Below are 19,911 nucleotides of genomic sequence, written 5' to 3' on the forward strand. Positions count from 1 at the left end.
ATAAGTAGATTTGAATCAATTAGTGTTTTTTATTGTGTCACTATAAAGAGTGCCTAGATTAAAATCTCCAGTGAGGACAATGATCTCTCTTTCCCTGTGTATTTCTAAGAAGCTGCATAAAGGAATGCTATTTGAAATCTATCTCTATTAAAATGCAGAGGTGGGTTGATTCACAGCGTGCTAATTTTGGGTCAGCATTCTCCTCCACCTCCAGGGAAAAGGGATAAGAAGACTGGGTGTCCGTGGCTGGAGAGCAAGTCTGCACCACAGTCAGATCTGCCTGCTGGCTAACTGTGCTTGGTGTTTCCCATAAGGAGTTATGTTTCTAACATCTGATTGTACTAATTAGTTGGTTTGCCCATTGATACAGGATGGAGAGGGAGAAGGGAGTCATGGCAGATGCATCCTTGAAACAGGATTCTGCTTCTTAGAGTTCTTCCATCCCCCTGTTCATGCTTCATCCCTGTTACTGCCCAGTGAGCTGAGACTGTGGGGCGAGTGTTTCTTGTGCTGGTTCATCTTACACGTCTGGCGTATATGTTATGCATGGTGTAAAGGTCAGGCTGCAGCACCTGGAAAGACAGTTTGTGTCATCGCTAAGTAGGTTTCCAGCCATGTTGCAGCCATCCTGCCACTGAGAGGGTGTTAACAGTTATGAGTTTCTCTGAAGAATTTAGGTGTGTAATTATTGCGCTGAGGAAACCACATGTGAACATCATCACGCGCTGCACTAACCACTGGCAAGTCAGTTAGCAGAAGGGCTCGGGAGTAGGCTGAATTGGTTCCAAATGCTCTGGCATGATGATGCTGAGAAGGCTGCTTGTTCTTCTATAATTACTTCCTTAAATTTGGGCATCCATCAAACCCTAATGGTTTCCTTATGATGTGGTGGTTGTGTATCAGCTATCATTGTGTCAGGAAGAGAGTCTCGGGTTTCTTCCAGCCGTGGATGTTCTCTTTTCTCCCCCTTACACTGTTGAATGACATGCTCCTGCACGCGTACAGTAAAGGAAGAGGTCAGGAATCTGGCTGTGCGGAGAAAGGCAGGGGGTCTGGACATAAAAAAAGGAGGAGGAGTGATTGGAATTTAGAAGGGTTTAGGTTTATGGCAGGGAGTTACCCTGCACAGGTACTTTAGTCTGCAGTAGGGGTCTTGTAGGCAGAGTGGGTAGCAGTCTCAGGAAAGGTTGGCAGCCCTAACGTGATCTTGCTGCTGGACACTGGCTGATGGGGAATCAGCTGGGGGGTTTTCCCAGGTCATGGATGTCTGCCTGGGAAGCACAGCAGTGGAAACCTCTTCTAAGATCCCTCTGTAAAAACAAACAAGCAAAATACCCAACACTGTCTCTTGGGCGTATCTCTTGATGTCAGGTTATGGGGGCTGAATGCTGATGAATGGTAGTGGCTGGTGGGAGAGTGAAATTTGCCCAGGCTGGCCCATGGGAGGTGGGATGTTGAAGAGGTGTCACGGCTGAAACCACAAATTGGGTCAAGAGCTTGAAGAGATAAGAATGGAATGGAATGGAATGGAATGGAATGGAATGGAATGGAATGTTCTTTATTTACATAGAATAGAATATTTCAGTTGGAAGGGACCTACAATGATCATCTAGTCCAACTGCCTGACCACTTCAGGGCTGACCAAAAGTTAAAGCAAATTATTAAGGGCATTGTCCTAAATGCCTTCTTAAGCACTGACAGGAATGGGGCATCAGCCACTGCTCTAGGAAGCCTGTTCCAGTGTTTGAAATGGTGTCAGGAAATCCTGGAAATACAAGGCTGTAGCTCAGATGTGGTTGCATACTATGTCAGTACAAAGAAGGTCCAGTTTCACCACTGGAGGCTACGTACTGCTGCAACACAGCCACTATAGACCCCTTGGCTCCACGTCTCTGCAGTGTCACTGAAGCCAAGGCTCTGCCCTTTGTCTTGTCTTGGTCTGGGATGTGATCTGAGAGACAAAACTCCTGTCCCACTGCTTGTTCCTGCAGAGCTCGATTTTGGTTTTCCTTGGGTTTTTTTTCCCAGGAGCGCAGCAGGGCAAGAGGGGAAGCACTTTCTGGGGACACAGCTCCTTTCGAGGCATGCCTCAGACAGAGGTGGACGGGCGTGCAGAAAGCAGCTTCGGACAGAGCTTCTTGAGCACAGTTACCCTTTATTCACAGTGATGGCACAACTATTAAATCGGCAAAGAGCCCTGCCCACGTTTCCCTCCCCTAGTGTCCTGTAACATCAGGCTATGTTTTACATTGCGGTGAGGGTCCTTGTGCTGGTCCGGTGCAAGATTCTTGTGTCTTCTCTTGCACTGGCTGGTCCTGCTACTACAATGGTGCCAGCTTTGTCCACCAGTTCTTCCTCGTCCTTTGCCTTATCCCCAACATCTAGCTTCTTGATTTTGCCTTCAATAATGTCCCAGCTGTCTTCATTTGAGCTCTCTGAAATGAATGAATACATTTCTCCTGCGCTCATGCTAACCTCTGGAGCAAACCATGTCTCCTTAGAGTGATATTGTTAATGATACGCTTTGTATCTTGTCTGAGTGTTATGTGCTGAAATCCTGCGAGAGGTGGGCAGCTGTTCAAAGGCACAGAAGAAATAGCAATTTCATGAGCCCACCAAATCAAAAGGAAGCTGTCCTGAATCACCAGGAGGGCTTTTCTCTGAGAAATTCTCCTTCATTTCCATCTACATTCTAGTAATGGTGTGCAACTACCAGGGCTGTAATTTACATGAAAAATAAATGGTAAGGGTCTGATCCTGTCTTCTACGTTCCCATGAAGGAAAAGTGCATTCCTCTGGGAGGGACTCCGTGGAGATCAGGGTATTTTCCCACTTACGGAAAAGTATGGCATATGGCATCTGGCCAACATGAACACCTTGAAAAACTGAATGAAACAACATATTTAGCGTATTGGATATATTACACAGTCATCCAGAGTAGTGATTTGAAATGACCTGGACTAGATTATTCTGCTTATATTTAATGTATGATGGAATGCAGTGAAATACATCTGTTTTCGTGCTGCCTACTAGCTTCTTGACAGCTTGATAGAGCTTTATGTCTGCATGTTCTAAGAGCTTGAACATCTGGGTCTGTGTACAAAAATTGAAGCCAAGCCTCTGACTGAGAAATCCAAAATAGCCCCTTTTTCAGAATGTGAATTGCTTGATCTTGTAGTAGAGCTCCCCTGGCTTCACATGTAAGTGGCTGCTGTATCGATCCTACCCAGGGATGGAGATGGAGGACTTGCCCTTTCCTTCACTTCATTCTCCAACAGGAGCTGCCCACAGCTGCATCACATCTGTGAGCTCTTCCTCATGGTTTTGGATCACATCATCTGCGATGAGCTCGTGTCCCAGTGAAGCTCAGCCAGGAGGCGGAGTGTGTGTGCTGGCGAGAGACAGGCCGTGGGGTTCTTTGTTCCACCAAGCCCAGTGGTCTCAGCTGTTTGGAAGTTGAGCACCCTTTGGCCTCTTCCCCCTTGTGTGGATTTAAAGCATTTTTCTGTGGCTGGAGAGTGTGGAAATGCAGATCAGGCTGCCTTGGAGGCAGACAAAACTCTGTTTGCTTTTGGGATTCTTTCAGGGAGAAAAATGTGGCTGAACTGTTTTTATATTCTGAGCGTGAACATGTGTTGTGGAGCAGAGAAAGCCTTTGGTAATTGGTACCATTAGCCTCTGGGAGCGTAATCAGTGCAGTAATAATAAAATTGGCATCAATAAGAAAGGTTTTATTCTGCTTACGTTGTCTGGCAAAGAGAGCAGTGATCTATCAGGGCAGGGAATGAACAGGCACGTCCCAAATTAGGAAACTTCATCAATGCACTGCAGCCAAGGCAACGAAAGACAGTCTGGATGGCTGTCACTGAGCTTCTGAATGGGCTGGCTGCTGAAGGGAGAAGCTGGCGAGTGTCTTATTTGAGAACTTTCTTTCTCCGAAGTTGTTTCCTTGATTAAACATCTCCATGAAAAAAAAAAACCACCTCAGATGTTACTTAACACAGCAGAGCAGTGTTTCAGCTGATGAAAGTCCAGAGGAAAGAGGGAAGCGAATTTTGGACCAGGGCAGCACTGCTTAGAGTGAGAGCACCCTGTCCTGCAGCTCCGTTTGGGTCAGTGTGATGTTCCCCTTAGAGTACATGGCTGTCTGATGGGAAGGGTGTGTAATGAGGACCCTCAGGTTTCTGGTGTGGGTTTTGTGTGCACTGTTGCTTTTCTAATTGCAAATAAAGAAACTCTTCGTGGAGGCAAAATAGTCACTGTACAACAAAAGCTGACAGTGACTTAACAGGGCGTGTGAGGACTTGCTGGAAGGAAGATCCTCACAGCAGTGAATAAATCAGAAAGGGCTTTAAAAATGGGATGTGTGTTTTGGAGAGGAGAGATTGTCCACACTCCTCAGGAATAAACAATGCAGTGGGGGAGAGAGAATAGTTGTGCATAGGTTTCTTTAATAGTTTGCAAGGGAGAAGGATCAGGAGATCCTGAGATGATGTGCTACAGGCCATGACACTGGTTAACCCTTGGTGGCTGGGGCAACTCCATTTGCTGCTGATAATATCTGTAAAAAGTGAGGGGAGAACTAGAGTAGCTGTGATGATACATGCACCAGTTGTGAGACAGTATTTGCATGTGAAAAGCCCGTAAGAGGAAGGGGGGCTCCCTGATGTATTTTAGCAAATACAACTCTGTTCAAGCTACTTTCTTGGATGGTGAGAAAAGCTGGTCAGATTAAAGAAACCATGTCTAACTGGGGAGGGTTGGTAACAAAAATAACCCCAGACAAACCCTGATTGATTTTTCCAGCTCCTGGGAAACTCTATGAGGTGAAGCTGGTGGCATTCAATAAGCACGAAGATGGTTATGCAGCGGTTTGGAAGGGCAAAACAGAAAAGGCACCTGCAACAGCAGTAGGTGAGGAATGCCCTTCGTTTGTTGTCTGTCTCTTCTGCTTGGCATGTGGCTTCAAAGGAAGGGTAGAGGTAAAGTTACAGAAGATGAACTTGAAGGACAATACGAAAATGGAGAAGGTCCCAACATAAGGAAACTCCCTTTGACAGTCATTGCAAAATGCATTGGAGGAATTGTCTCGGGAAGGAGAGAAAGGAGCAAAATATCCTTCTCATTAGGGCTGTTCTTGTACTGCATGTGGATGGCCTTCACTGTGTTCTCTCTGGCCCCGATAGTGGCTTATGGATGGTCTTGGAAATGCCAAATAACCTGGGTTTCATCTTTTGTGTTATAAAGATTTGAGAACATGAATTAGCAGCATGCCAGGATTTTTGCGGTGTTATAAAGAAAGCAAAAGCTCTGAAGACCTAGGTTCCATTCTCAGCTCTGCCAGTCTGTTGTGGGACGGTGAATGGTCTGGGCTCCTTCTTACCCTGGTGTGGGCCTGTCAGGTGGGCAGCTTTGAAGCTGACCTCCTGTGCTCCACAGTAATACACCACCACCTTGGTGCGTGGATCCTCGTTGTGATCTTTCCCACACGTGAGGAAGAGCATGAACCACTGCATGCACAGAAGGGCTAAGCTGGGCATCTAGGTGTACGTTGGAGGCCACCATATTGGTGCAGACTTCATGACCTAGGCCTGTTTCATTCCGTGTTTTCTGTGTCCATGATGGCTGTCCATTGCCTTACTGCCATGTACCTCGCCACATCTCTTTTCTCATTTTGTCTTGCACCATAGATCCCCCTGTGCAGAAGGGTCCTCCGCTGCCTCCAGTCCAAGTCTATGCTGAGTCCAACAGCTCAACTTCCATATGGCTCAGGTGGAAGAAACCTGACTTCACCACAGTCAAGATTGTCAACTACACTGTGCGCTTCAGCCCTTGGGGCCTGAAAAATGCCTCTCTCGTTACATACTACACAAGGTAAGGCAGGATGCTGTGGGTTCATCTGCCATGTATTGCTCGTGTCAGGAATAAACACAGGGCAGGAGGAACCTTTATGGAAGTTCCAGTGCTGAGCAGAATCCTGGGTGCTTCACATTCTGGAAAGGTCCGCCTTGGTCACGGATGCATTCAGAGCTGGTAAAATGTGGCACTGAGACTTGCCCATGACTTAAATAGCAGGGGATCATTTACTGGCTGGTCTCTGCACGTTCTCTGCTCTGATCGGACCTTACATCTTTGTTTCCCTGTTAACAACAAAGCCAGGTGCAATTACGACCGTTCTGAAAGCATTCATGACTTGTGAGATGGTCCTCACAAGTTTGGTTTAAAAATTGGTAGAGTTTAAGCAGTTGTAATAATTTGGGGATGTATTTTAAATTTGGATTCCTGTGCAGGTTTTCAGCTTATAACGAGGCTAGGTTGTTAAGCTTTTCTCCGCAAGTACATCAAAAATGGTCCTGGAGGCTGGGAACTTTGCTCTGTAACTGGGACCTGAGTGCTTTTGCATTCACATGGCTGCAGGAGATAAAGCTTTAGATGAAAAATCAAATACTGTAGGACTTAAAAACATCTCTTATAGTGCTTCTGGTAAGGTACCAAGATGGCGGTTGGTGGGAGAACCATCTAGTGTTTATGGCCTTGTGAATGTGTCCTCTTTCGGCAGCTCGGATGAAGACATTCTCATTAGTAAAAAGGTTCACCCTTCCTGACCGTGAGTATTTATGGGAATTGAATCCTGATTTCTCCTGGCTTTTCTTGAATCTCTATCAAATCCCTCCTAATGTGCCCCTGAGCGATGTGGTGATCTCAGATCACCTCCAGCCTCTGGTGTCCCTGAGTACGTATAAGGCTGAGAGCTGCGAAGCATCCTGGTGGCTTTCCCAAGCCCATCAAAGGAGTACGTCTTTGTAAACACAGACGAGTGTGTTACTGTGGGATTACCTCTGGGTTAAGAGAAACCCTACTCATCAGGGAGAGCTCTGGTATTCTGGCTTTGGAGGTGTGGTGTGTCGTGCTCCTAGCTGGGACTAGGATGGAGAAGAAGGCAACAAGGAGCAGAGGTGTGCAGGAATATTCATTCAAATATGGCCAACGTTGCAGTCTCAAACTGAGCTGCATGGCTTCATCAGCACTGTCACGTTTCCCTTGGCTGGTTGGCCACGATGCTCAAGTCCTGCCCTGTTTCGGGCTCAGCAGCCTCCCCTCTGCACTCTCCACAGCTTCTTTGGATGACATGTCTGGCCACCCATGTCACTCAGGATTTTATGCTTGCAAACATGACTGTGGCACCACTGAGAAGGATTCACAGAAGACAAGGAGCAGTCATCATGCCCTTCAGGTTGAATGCTGCTCTTCTCATTTCTGCTGTTCATGCTGGGACTTTACTTGTCTCTCAGGTCCCTCAACTCCTCCATCTGACCTGCGGCTGCACCCGCTCAACCCCTACGCTGTTCAGGTGCACTGGTGCCCCCCTGCTGAGCCCAACGGCATCATTGTGGAGTACCTTATCCTGTACAACGCCAACAACACACAGCCTGATGACATGTGGACCTTGCTGACGCGAGAAGGTGAGCCTCCTTGAGGTACTGTAATGCTCAACCAGGTCCTCTTCCTCCTCCCACCTTCCTTGCTTACAGAGCCCTGGTTGTTCAGTGCCGCTGCCCTGATTTTTGCCTCACTTTGAGCACATAAACATTCAAAAGCTCATGCTGCCACCTTTCATGAGAGCATATGCTGGGCCTTGCTCCTGGTCATCTAGGAGTGTCCAAGGACATGACTACTGAGAGACATGAAATCATGCACGTCTAGGGCTGAAATAGCCATTATCATCCATCAAACATCCTGCAGATACAGGCTGGCAGCCAGTAATTCCTAGGAGAATGTATGCCAGCAACACCACGTGCACTCTGTATCATCAGCTCTTTAAGCTGCAAGTCCGTTAATACCAAAGAGGTGCATGAATTACATCTTAGAGCTCATGACACAGAATCCCTCACTTCTGAATGTCCAACAGAATTCTGCTGTGGCTTCGGTGCAGCCTCTGAATACTCTTGAAACTGCATATTTTAAACCTCTTTTGTCTTGCCTTTGGTTAGGAAATATCTTCAGCACTGAAGTGCATGGCCTGGAAAGTGATACCAGATACTTCTTCAAGATGGGAGCAAAGACAGTCGTGGGGTCTGGTCCCTATTCAAACGTTAAGGACGTGCACACCCTCCGGGAGAAGTTGTCTGGTACGAATTTCCCCTTTGTCCTGGTGCTGGAAACGAGTTGCATTGCTGAAGGCCGTCTTTTGTCAGTAGTGGCATTTCTGTTTGCCAAGCAATTGCCTGATGTCCCTGTGCAGGGTGTGAGATGGGACTGTGGTTGGCCAGTGCAGAGGATCATGGCAGAGTCCTCAGATGTGCAGCTCCACAGGCCTCAGGCAGCGCCAGAACCTGTCCCACAGAAATTCATCTCTCTTCCCATGGAAAGGCACATGCAACCCGCATCTTGCTGCCTTTCCGTTAGGCCTGTGGAGCGTGAAATTAATGAATATGCATAGATGCCACTTTGCTTTAAGCTGCTCTAAATTGTTACTGCCAAGTAGTCTTCTTCCATTATGTGTATAGAGGCATCACCTTTTGGTTTTAGTGAAGCTGGTGCTTCTCTGAACCTAAGATACTTTGTACCTTCTTCCTGCTGGCAGCTGAAATGGCGTTATCTGTCCTTCCCCTACTAGATGTTCTGGATATCCACTCTGTCACAGGAATCATTGTGGGAGTCTGCCTGGGGCTGCTCTGCATACTCTTCTGCATGTGTGCCAGCTTCCGCAACAGCAAGCAGAGGTAGGTGTCGCCTCACCTTTGCAGGAGGTAAAGGAGTCTGATATGGAAAGAGACAAAAGAACCGCTGTGAGCTTCCTTCCCGTGTTCAGCTGAGCTGTTGGGGATGCAGTATATGACATCAGTTAATGTAAAGATTGAGCCTTGGGAGTGCTAGCTAGCTGAGGAATTTATTTAATATAATCTTTTCACTGATTTATTTTCTCAGTAGTTTCTCTTTAATTTGCGTTGTTAGACTTACAGGTGTTTTTTAGAGAGAAAAAAAATAAAGAAAAGGGAAAAAAACACTGTTTGTCAGATTATTACCTGTGTGTGTTAACGTGGTCAGTATTCCGCTTCTGAGGTTGGACAGCTCTAAGGATGTTTGGAAAGGGTTTGTTAACTTCCAGTTGGGAAAATGATGAAAGAACTCCCAGTTCTTTCAGACCCCCTCCCAGGGGTCTGAATCCAGCCAGAAGCATTTGGAAAGACCGTGATCGGAAAACAGGTTATTGTTAGGAAGAGCTTTGAGTTGGAGAGTAGATCTCAGGAGTAGTAACAAGAAACTTCTGATGTTTCATCCTAATGTGGCCACCAAACCTTTCTGTCCTCTTGCATCTCTTAACCTGTAAAGCAGAGATGACAGGACTGACACAACTCCCCACGGGCAGGGGTTAGAGAGCGCTTGCCCTAGTGCTGGGACTCGTGATCCACTGGTGAGGGGAGGGCTTGGCGTCCAGCACTGTGCTTTGTATGGGCTTTCAGATTAGTGAAGATGGTGAAGAGGTGCATCTGGGGAGAGGTTACTGCAGCAAAAGCTGTAACTGTAGGATGTGGATAGAGTATTCCTCAGGAGCAGCAGGGCAGGGGCTTGGGCCTGGGCGCTTCTGCAAGGACAGGCTGAGTGGCCCGAAGGGGGTCACTTCCTCTGGCAGTCCATGGCTGTTTGGGACAGAGGAAAGGGAGGCTCGTGAGAGATGTCAGCTCTTGCTTGTTTTCCCTCAGGGAGGCTCTGCCCGGCCTGGATTCCCAGGCAGCTGGCAACCACACTTACTACCACCGGAGCAGGCAAGGGGTGGCAGCTCCCAGTGCCACCTCAGATTCTCATGAGCTAGAGTCCCTCATGTCCCCGCTCCCAGAGGATGCACCTGTGCCCCTGGGGGACATCACAGAACTGACGGAAGTGCACAGCCTCATCCACACAAGCCTGCCTGAGGACATCATTCATGGGAAGAGGAAGGTAAGGACCCATGCATATGGTGGCTGAGCTCCCATCCTACACAAGAGCTTTTGCTTGGTCAGTCGGTGACGGAAAGCCGGGGTCTGATCCTGTCCTGGCTCTGCAAGGCGCTGTTAGTCTTGCTGCAGGCTGGTGCTGGCCAGCCATGCGTTTCTCTCTGTGTAAAACTGACTGGCTCGGTCTTGGCTGTCAGACCTAAGTTTGGGATCCCTGTGTCATCTACCACCCCTTTTCACCCCCCCGGACAGTGACCTTTCGTCCCCAGAGAAGCAGTTATCAAACTTGCTGCTGCAGAAAGCTGCGCTGTGGTGTAAGAAAGGGTGATGTCCAGAGCAGACGATCTGCCTTCCAGGGTACGCTTTTGCTTAGAGTAAAAGGAGCTTTGTCTGTAAATGGTGTGTTCGCTGGAGGACCCTTGAAGATACAAAAGAGGTGAAATTGTGTTTTATTTGTGAACCTTATTTTTTGAAGTAGTCTTTTCCTGCTCTGCTTGGTTTGCCTGACATTGCATTGTCTTTCACTCCTCCCTGCCCATTTCCACTCTCAAGCTTGCCTGAAACATTTCATTCCATTAGGGAACCTTTAATTGGCCTAATTTAGTTAATCTGTTTATGTCTCTCTTTGTAGCCCAGGGAGAGCATGTAAAGTAATTAGGAGGTTCAGTAAAACAAATGTATTGTGAGCGCATGGGATTTCACGTTTGCATCGACGATGCGCTCATGTCTCACTGGAGAGAGGGTGAGTTCAGGATACCTGGCTAACCACGAGACCCGTCCTTGCTGCTAGTGGCGGTGCGGGTATGGTCTTTTGGAAACACAGTGTCTTCTGCTGGCTTTAATAGTCCTGTCGGCCGAAGCCATGCTCTTGGCCATCCCCAAGTGCTGTGGCAGATCAGTGCTCGGCTGAAGGAGAGGCAGTTTGCAGCCAAGCCGCATCTATGGATTTCTGTGGAATGTAGCTGCCTGTCTGGACCCAAGCCGAAGAGTGTGAGGAATTTCCTACAGCTCTTTCTGTTAAATCAGGAACAAATGTTTTCAGCGACAGTGACTTACCCTGAGAACAGGTCGGGGTGGCGGGGAAGTTCTCTCCCTTGGGAGGCTTTTCTGGGGGCAGCATATCCAGATCCCGCTTCCAGAGCAGCAGTCCTGTCTGCAAAGGTTCGCACAAAGATTTTCATGTGTGCAGAGCTGGGGCTGGAGAGGGCAGTAGCAAGGCCTGGCTGCTCAGGGCTTAGCCTGGGAGCTTGGGGTCCCCAGCAGAGGCTGGCAGTGTCTGGCAGCAGAGTTGTGTTCCAAGACCAGAGCTTTGGGGAGAAGCGCAATTCTGGCTGTAGTGTCTCTTCTTCCCTAATTGGATGGAGAAAGGCCACCGAGAGTTAAATTCACTGAGGATTTTTGCCAGCAGAATAAAGAGCTTTGGGTTTTTTTGATGGCTGTGTGTAAGGAAGCAAGGGTTACTGAGGAGCAGCTGCACGCAGCCACCCAGAGAGCAGAATTGTCACCCGTGCCGCCTGGTGAGGGTGACCTGGCAGGTGAAGGAGAGCTCGAGCGGTGGCCCGGAGCAACAGGCTGTTGTTGCTGGGAGTGGGCACTGGAGGGAGATGTGCTCCCACGCAGGAGGCCCTGCTCCCTCCACTGCCCAGTTCCTGTTGGAAGTGCCACCTGAGCCAGCCCTCAGCACCACCGCATCCTCTCCATACTCTGACACGTATAATCAAGGGTGAAGAGACTCAGGCCAAACACATCTTTATGCTGCAGTTGCCAAGAGGCTCTATGTCTGGATGGCGATATGATTTTTTTTTTCCTGGTTGGGTAGGCAGGGATTTGGGCAGGAGTCTCACAAGCGTGGCTGGACCAGTGCACGCATGCCTGGTCCCCAGAACAGATGTAAATCAGAGTGAGCTACAGCTAGGGGTGTGTGCATCTCCCTGCTTGTAGACTAACTGTTACTAGCCAAGGCCCAAGAGTGAGTTGTAGGTTCCTTGGGTTGTCTTGTGTGCTGCAAAGAGCTTCTTCCAGTGGCCATTTCAGCTAGGCTGCCAAAAACCCTCGGGGACCCTGCCTGGAACTGCACGTTGCTGGGAGCTTTCTACCCCACAGTGACCAGCTGCCTTTGTTGCCTTCTCTGTTCTTCTCTCAAGCTGTGTGTGCTTGGGGCTGTGAAAATCTACAGCGAGGAATGTGGTGGAGCCACAGGAAAGAGAAAATCCACGTGGAAGGAAATTTCTGGTCCAGCCTGGCAAGGGGAAGCTCCCCAGGGTGCTCCACGTGGGGTACTATCACTTGCGGTCCTAGTCAATAAAGAAAGGGAGTGAGAAATGTCTCTAAGATCCCTTTTATTTAACAGCATATCATGTCACTGCAGAGCTCAGGATGTTGGCTGGGACAGACTTTTAGTCGGATGCTGCTGCCGCTACTGGGCAGGTTTGTATAGCTGTGATGCCAAGGAACTGGCAGCTCCAGGCCTGTGTGACCTTCTCCGGTTGCCTGCGAGGCCCTCCATCCTCAAGTTACGTTCCTGAAACTTGTGTTTTGTTGGCTGGGTAGCACTTGCCGTTAGCAGTGGCAGTGATAGCTGCTCCTGTGCTTGCAGGCTTTTTCACGTGCCCTCCCGTTACTTAGCATTCCATGGATTATTCTTTATTGGTTTTATTCTTATGGCAGCCCGAGGCTCCAGTGGAGATTGGAGGCTCTGTGTTGTCAGGAGATACACAGAAGGGACTGTCCCCATGCCATAAGCAGTCAGAAGTAAGTGAATGTCATTTGCAGGTGTGAGGACTGAAGAACAGTGAGACTGAGGGCAAGAAGGCTTTAACAATGCTGAGACTTGAACAGGCTCCTGCAAAGAATTGCAGGCAAGGGTTTGAGAAGTCTCCTTGCATGTTTTCAAGTCGAGATCACCAGTTCCTTTGAATGTAGGGCTGTGATTCCTCTTGAGCTGTTACAAGTACTGCTGGGGGTGTAGGATGGTGCAAGTGGAAGGTGGGACGTTCTTTGTGCTGCTGGACAGCCCAGAGGAGCCCTCTGGCCACTTTGCCCCTTCTTGCAGGACAGCAAGGTGGTGCTGCGGCTGAGCTGTCGGCAGGAGGCCCCTCTGGACGGCTGACAGCTCTATTAGCAGGAGTATGCTCGGCCATTTAGTGAGCCCTTTTCCTTCCTTTCTGTGCATTTCCCAGTGGTCACACATGAGGATTTGTAAATACACTGACAAGTGATTTTCCTCTCTTACTCTCTTCCCCTTTGAAGTGACCCCCAGACTGATGCCCTCGGTAGCCTGCGTTATAAATGACACTGTAATGCACAGGCTGTGGTGATGCAGCTCTGTTTCCCCTGACAGATGGACTGAGGATGATAAAATGGCTCAGCTCCAGACATCTCTGTCACTGCTGCTTTTGGGCCAAGCAATTTAGGGGGTGGGGGAGAATGTTAAAAAGCATCTGCTTTCCATGGAAGACTTCAGCTTTTCATTGAATGAAGCCAAACCCAAGCGTTTTGGCTTGGAAATGCTTGCTGTTGTGCTTCTTGCAAGCTGGAACCTTCCTTGCTTGCTGCCCTGCTCTTTTCCTGTGGGCCTCATTTCCCTGTGGGCCTCCTCCCCATAAGGACTATGTTTCCCGTGAAGCATCCCCGTGACTCGGAGAGCAAAAGCTGTAGTGTGTCAGGGAACTTGGATCTACCCAGGTTGTTTGTCATTTTTTGTGTTGAAATTTTTCTGCGTGGAAAAAAAGTCCCAATGTTTTCTGAAAAGTTTGAGGTGAGAGCTGTGCTCCCGTTGACAGCTAGCAGAGATTTTCCTTTATCTGGTGGGGAAGAGGTCTGTGTTACATTGCATCTTGTTTGGGGCACAGCTGCAGGCAGGGATGCCTCTATGTTTGCGTGGCACAAAGCTTTCCCACTCCCACCGGCTGCTGTGGAGCCATTCAGCAGTGAAACCTTTCTCTCTGCTATGACACCCTTAAAAGCTGGGCACATCTGAAATGTCCCCAGCCTTGTTCTGCACAGGATTTCGAGCTAGTTTGAATAACCATCCTCATAAACCAGGGAAGGTTTCAAGATCAACATTTCCTACTTGTTCATTCTCAGCTCATATATTCGCATGAAATCATTACTTGTCACTGAGAAGGTAACATGATCTAGGCACATTTTTACCAGTCGGAGTTTCTATAAAAAGGCTAAAATGAAAAGGCTTGTTTGCTTTGATAAGGATTTAGCTGTAATGGAAACACCTTTTACTGGAAGATGTTTTTATTAGTTTTCATTCTTGTGTTTGCAGTGAACTGACAAAGGGATTTTTCTGTCTTTAAATCAGTATTAGACTGACAGTCCTTGCCCTCGTTCCTCTATTGTAAAAACCAAAAGAACGTTTCCTTGTCTTCCTTCAGCCATTCACTAGTCCCCTTTGACTAGAAAGAAATAGTATCATTTATTACACCAAAAGATACTGCTTAAAAAAGCAGAGAAGCTTTCAGGCACACAAGACCAACCTGTTTTCATCACAGACCTGGAGTTAATTGCTGCTGCCCAACTTTAGAGATTGAGCCCCAAGAGGGATTTTTTTTTTTTTTTCCCCTCTCAAACATAATGTGCTTGAACAACATGTGGGACATAGGCCATGTTGTGTGGCTGATGGTTTTTTCTGTTTGTTGAAAGTTGCAAACTGGTACAAAACAAGTTTGTTCTTCATTGCAGCCAATTTCAGCCAGAGCTGAACAGGCTGTTCCCAGAGTCATCAAAACCTATGTAAACATGGCAGATTGACATTTCCGCTAACAGATGGTCCATTGGGGATTGCAGTAGAGCTGCCTGTTTCTTTCCACGTTTTTTGGTATTCACAAGATGCCTGCAAGAAGGTTTTCAAGTTTGCTCTGTGTGTGTGTATGCGTATGATGCTCAGATCTTTCTGATGGCAAATATGCATGTAAGCATCTATAATAGGACACACATTTGTGTGCATGTGTGCATATTTGTGTAGGTTTGTCGCTGAAATTTCCAGGCAGTATTTGCTCAGTAACGTATGTTCCTTGGAAAAGGCACAGAAGCCATCAGTCAGTGATGTAGCTGCAGAAAGCCTTTCAGATGGCAGCAGAAGCAAATTGAATACGTTCCTTGAGTACTCGCGTGTAATGATATTCCTTATTGTTAGCTGTGTGTGATCACTTGGTTGGTTTCTTGCTATTAAAGTGTAGTTTAATGATTGTCCACTTAGAAAGGCAGCGATTAGGGAATGCTCCTGGCTCAGAATATATTGTTGAGGATTGGAGAGAGAGAGAGAGAGGAATGGCAAAGATGCTGCCTCCAGCATCCACTTCTAAATTAGCGAATGCTTGATATCCACAGTGCTGGACTTGGACATCAGTGTTTTGCAGGATGCTGTCATATAAATGAGGCCCTTTACTACTTGTTTTCTTAAGGTTTGATCCTGAGGCAGCAGCAAAGCTCCTATGACTTGACGTTAGCACCGGGATGTAACGCTGCCCTGCCTCCCACGAGGTGTTGAGCCCCTTTGGCACTTAAGTCAGGGTGGACAGAGAGTGCTGGGGAAAGGCTCGGGCAGCTCTTCAGTGCATACATGAGGGCTTTAATGTGCCTTCTGCCAGCACCGACAGCACGAGGTAGCATTTGCTTCTTGCTAAATAGCTGACTTAGAAATGCCTGGCTCACATACAACATCTGGTCATGTATTTCTACCTAATTTCCAGCCAGATGGACTGAGGCACAAGGAGGTCAAATGACTCACACAAGGTCAGGCTGATGTCAGAAATCTCCTTGCCGTCTCGGGTGGACTCATGCTACGTTGACTGTTGTTGGAATAGATCTGGCCTGTGGAAGCAACGTCCACATATGCAGCACAGAAACCTGGGTTTCTCCTGCCTGACAGAGAGCAATAGGTGGTTAGTGGGTTTGAATCGATGTGCTGTATATCTTCACCCTACGCAGCCATCATGCTCACACCACCGCTATTCTGTATGCACACACACAGCACACTCGCAGTTGTGTCAGGTCAGGATTTTCTCTTCACTTCAGCTTTGTGTTGTCCTCTCACTTCTGTCCAGGCAACGTGTGGAATGAGTCCAGAGATAACTGGCTCATGTGTTCCTTAAACGTGAATGCACGCGTGTGTGCGTATATATGTATATGTATGTGAGTCAGTAGCAAGGCTGAGCTCAGGTATATGCAGGACAGTCCAATAAAATCAAAACCTGGAAAGAAAATACTTTTCTGCCTGTGAACTAATAGTCTGAGCTGTTAAATAACTTCAGCTCTTAAAGGCACACATTTCCCATACACAGAGGTGTGCATTCAACAGTTTATTGCAAGGGGAAGCTGAGAGAACCCAGAACAAATTGCATTCAGCCCATATAATTTAATTAGATCTACAAACAAGGTAACACTGGTTGCCCAGGGGATTTAAAGCTGAGCTAAGAATTGCTTGGTGGTCTGTTGCAAAAAAAAAAAAAAATTTAAAAAAAAAAAAAAATTTAAAAAAAAAAAAAAATTTAAAAAAAAAAAATAAGGCCCCCAGTTTTGTGCCTCTGTGTTGGTGGGGAATGGCAGAGTGTTTACCCAAGCCCTAGCTTAGAGCAGGAAATCTGTCTGCACCGCAGAGTGAGCAGTTTAGCATTGTCTTCAACTCTTACTGGAGCACGTGTGCCAGTGCACACAGGTGAGAGTCCTTCTCCTCGCTGCAGAGCATTGCTTATGCCAAAGCAAATACTGTAATCATTCTGCTCTAGATTTCCACCATCCCAGTTCCTTTCCAGCTTTGCGATATTTTTCAGTAGGGTCATACTGCTTTGGGTTGTTTGCAGCTTTGCAGGGAGTTGATTTCAGGGGACCTTTAAGTGATGGGCTGTGCCATGATATACCTGTTGGCCTAAGACTTTGAGAATCAGTGGAAGGCCCACTTTGGCTGTGAACTGTCTGGCAACTTCTATCCACTTGCTCTGCACCAGACCATGTAGCAGAGCAATAAAGCCTGTCGTGATGGGGTGACTGTACCAGTCCGTTGCAGCGATCATCTTTATTTTGATGCCATCAGAAGTGATCTCCGCATTTAACTTGCGTCTTCTAACACCATAGTATTTTCCCCAACACGAAATTTTCTTTTTCAAGCTGCTTCTCATTTCAGGTTTATGAGGATAAGAATCTCTTATCTGTGATAATTGGATCTTTTCTCCTCCCGATATTCTTCTGCAGTCTTCATGGAATAAATCAGCTAACCAGCCCTGGACAAACAGCATAGCCAGATACGGGGACACTATCACAAAAGAGCCCCTCTCTGCTGTGAACGGATCACTGAAGCTCCCTTCCAGCGCAGGACAGAAGCTTTTGTTACAAGCTCTGGTTTATGATGCCGTGATGGTGGGTGTCTTCAGTCTTGTGTATTCTGATGTGATTTTTCCATTTATGCTCCCCATCTCCCTTTCTCCTTTTTCCAGCGCAGGAGAAAATGTTTTCTTCTCTGAGCTAGCTTTAGTTGGCTGATCATGGGCTTTAATTTTTTTTTTTTTCCTGCGTATAGGAGTGTATGCCAGCGACACTGCTGGGATTTGAGTTAAATACTCTTTGGTTTTTCCAAGCATTGCTCAAAGCCTCAACTCTCCCGTGATCATCTGCCTTGACTCCAGCCGGCCCCTGAGGGCCTGTGCCAGGGGCTTGTTCTTTTGGTGACGGTCAGGTGGGGTCAGACAGCTCGCTTGGCAGCGGGGTTGTGGCAGTCCCGGTTCCTGAGGACCCGGAGCCAGGCACCAGCAGTCTGCGTTGGGTCTTTGCTGTGGTCACGCAGCGAGCAGCCTGCCAAATGAGTTAGGAGCTGCAGTGCTCAGCACAATCATTAAGATCTACAGTGTGCTAGCCTGAAGGAGGTATTGCATTTTTGCCTGTAAAAGGAGTCAAAGATCAAGGGTGGATTTAAACTCCTTCTCCCGATGGGGTAGAGCAATTTCCACTGCACTTGTCTTCTTTATGTGGGTGGATAGATTGGGAAGAAGTCCTGTTTCTGATACCGGTTCATTGGAAAAAATGTGCACTCCCGTGTTTGGGAGAGTTTGTACAAGGATCGTGTCTGTGCCACAGTCTCAGCAAAGCAAGACAACATCTGCTCAGATTAACTCTGTACCAGAAGATTTCTTTGGTTATTGTTTCAAAAAGTTCACCTCTCCCCCCAGCAAATACTTCTACATAACCTACCTGTGTTTCCTTCCCAGATAGTAGTGTGAAAATCAATTATACACAGGATGTAATTAACATTGTGGATAGACTTAAGACAATGTTTTACAACCCAATTACAGGGCACCGTTTACAGCACAGCTTATCCATCAGACTTTGTCAACAAAAGGAGAAAAGTGTTAAAATATGTAAATGATGCACAAAGTTGGCTTCAACAGAAAGCGCAAATTACACGTGGGATATCTCACTTCCATACTTTGAATTGTCTTCTGGCTCCTGAATCACACTCAGCCCAGAATCTGAGCACTGATTCCCTAGAGAGCTCTTTGTGAGCTTCCAAAATAATTTGCCTGTTAAATTCTTGAATGATAATCTAGCAGAATGACCTGCTTGTTAGCCAGATTTGTGGACACCCATACCCTGAACTCTGCTTAAGCACTGCAGAGGAGAACCAATTGGTTTCTTTTTGAATTAAAGTGCTTGAATTTACACCAACTTCTGCAAGCTGTGACCGGGGCTCTAACAAACATTTTGTGATACGTAGCCAAAATTAAACCAGGAAGGCGCAGGGAGCCCTGGTATCTAGTTGTGGGTCTATATCATGATCTCTCGCAGAAACCAGTTTTCTAGGGCGCTGCCCACTCGCCCTCAGAAATCTGGTCCTTAATATGGAAACAGACTGGTGGGTGTTGAAAGTTGTTGTCTTTGGCAGAGGCTTGGAGGAATGGTTGCTCCAGCCTGCCAAGAAACCGTGGGCAAATTACTTCACTCCCCTGGGACATACTTTCCCAAATGTAAAATAGAAATAATGATCCTGAGGTGATTTGAGATGCTTCTTAAGATTTCAGCTCTAAGAAACATATCGAGGCTTAATAGAGGCACGTGTACATCCCATTGCACTCTGTGGGATTAAAAAGAAATACATTTCAGTGCTTGGTTGGGTCACAGCCTCAATTATCTGTGTTTCATTTACTTTAACTTTTTTTTTTCTTTTTCTTTTTTTTATTTTTTCCCTGTTTGATAACAGAATGAAGCAAAGAAAAGCCATCCGCCAGCCGGCCTCCACCAAGTGGAAGCAGAAGTCATCGTCCATTCGGATTTTTCAGCCTCAGACAGAGACTACGACTCCCAGCTGCACACTCTGGAGAGTGAAGAGACAGAAACCGAGGACCAGGAGCCTGAAGAGCTCCCCTCCGGAGAGCTGGCTCTTCCCGGCTCTCCCGGCACCCAGCAGGATGCTAGCCAAGCGTTGGTGGACTGCACGGGCAATTCGGAGGTTCGGGCCCAGGACGAGCTGTTATCTACTGACAGAAAGACTAACAAAACAGAGGCTGTTTGCATCCCTGGGCTCACCAATGGCTTCCACAGGCACGGGGAAAGTCTGGATTCAGTGGAGAGCGGAGATTCGGACTGCATCCAGGAAGGCAGCGGGGATGTGCAGCCAGTCAAGTGCCAGTCGCTTTCCCTGACCCCGGAGGAGGCCCCCCTCTGTAGTAACTCTGGTTTAACCAGTTCATCCTCAGCATCTGAGAACATGGCATGTGTCCACAATCGTTAAAGAGTGAACCAATCTGATTTTGATCATGGGAGAGCTAGAAGCACTAGTAAGGGCCTGTGCCTGTGAGGTACTGCACGCCCTCGACTCACTGAGCCCAGCAGGAGCTAAGAAAGTGCAGCATCTGACCAGAACGGGGTTTGGACCTGCCAGCTGTACATATTGCCTTCAAGGAATGAGTAGGTAGATTGGTAAGGGTCCGCCTTCTTCCCACTGAAGCTGATGAGTAACTTGGTTTTCGTGGGAGCA

General features: G+C 47.5%; 1 protein-coding gene across 1 annotated transcript in view; it reads left to right on the forward strand.

The window, feature by feature from the left end:
* IGDCC4 (immunoglobulin superfamily, DCC subclass, member 4) overlaps nt 1-19,665 on the forward strand; it is a 59,376-nt gene extending 39,711 nt beyond the window's left edge. Inside the window, 9 exon segments of the mRNA XM_009887393.1 lie at nt 4,807-4,914; nt 5,691-5,962; nt 6,571-6,607; nt 7,293-7,463; nt 7,992-8,129; nt 8,618-8,723; nt 9,705-9,939; nt 17,136-17,300; nt 19,135-19,665. Of these exon segments, the coding sequence (XP_009885695.1) occupies nt 4,807-4,914; nt 5,691-5,962; nt 6,571-6,607; nt 7,293-7,463; nt 7,992-8,129; nt 8,618-8,723; nt 9,705-9,939; nt 17,136-17,300; nt 19,135-19,665 (1,763 nt within the window).
* The last annotated feature ends 246 nt before the right edge of the window (nt 19,666-19,911 follow it).

This window comes from Charadrius vociferus, unplaced genomic scaffold, assembly GCF_000708025.1.
Source record: "Charadrius vociferus isolate BGI_N301 unplaced genomic scaffold, ASM70802v2 scaffold190, whole genome shotgun sequence".
In the NCBI taxonomy this organism is placed as follows: domain Eukaryota; kingdom Metazoa; phylum Chordata; class Aves; order Charadriiformes; family Charadriidae; genus Charadrius; species Charadrius vociferus.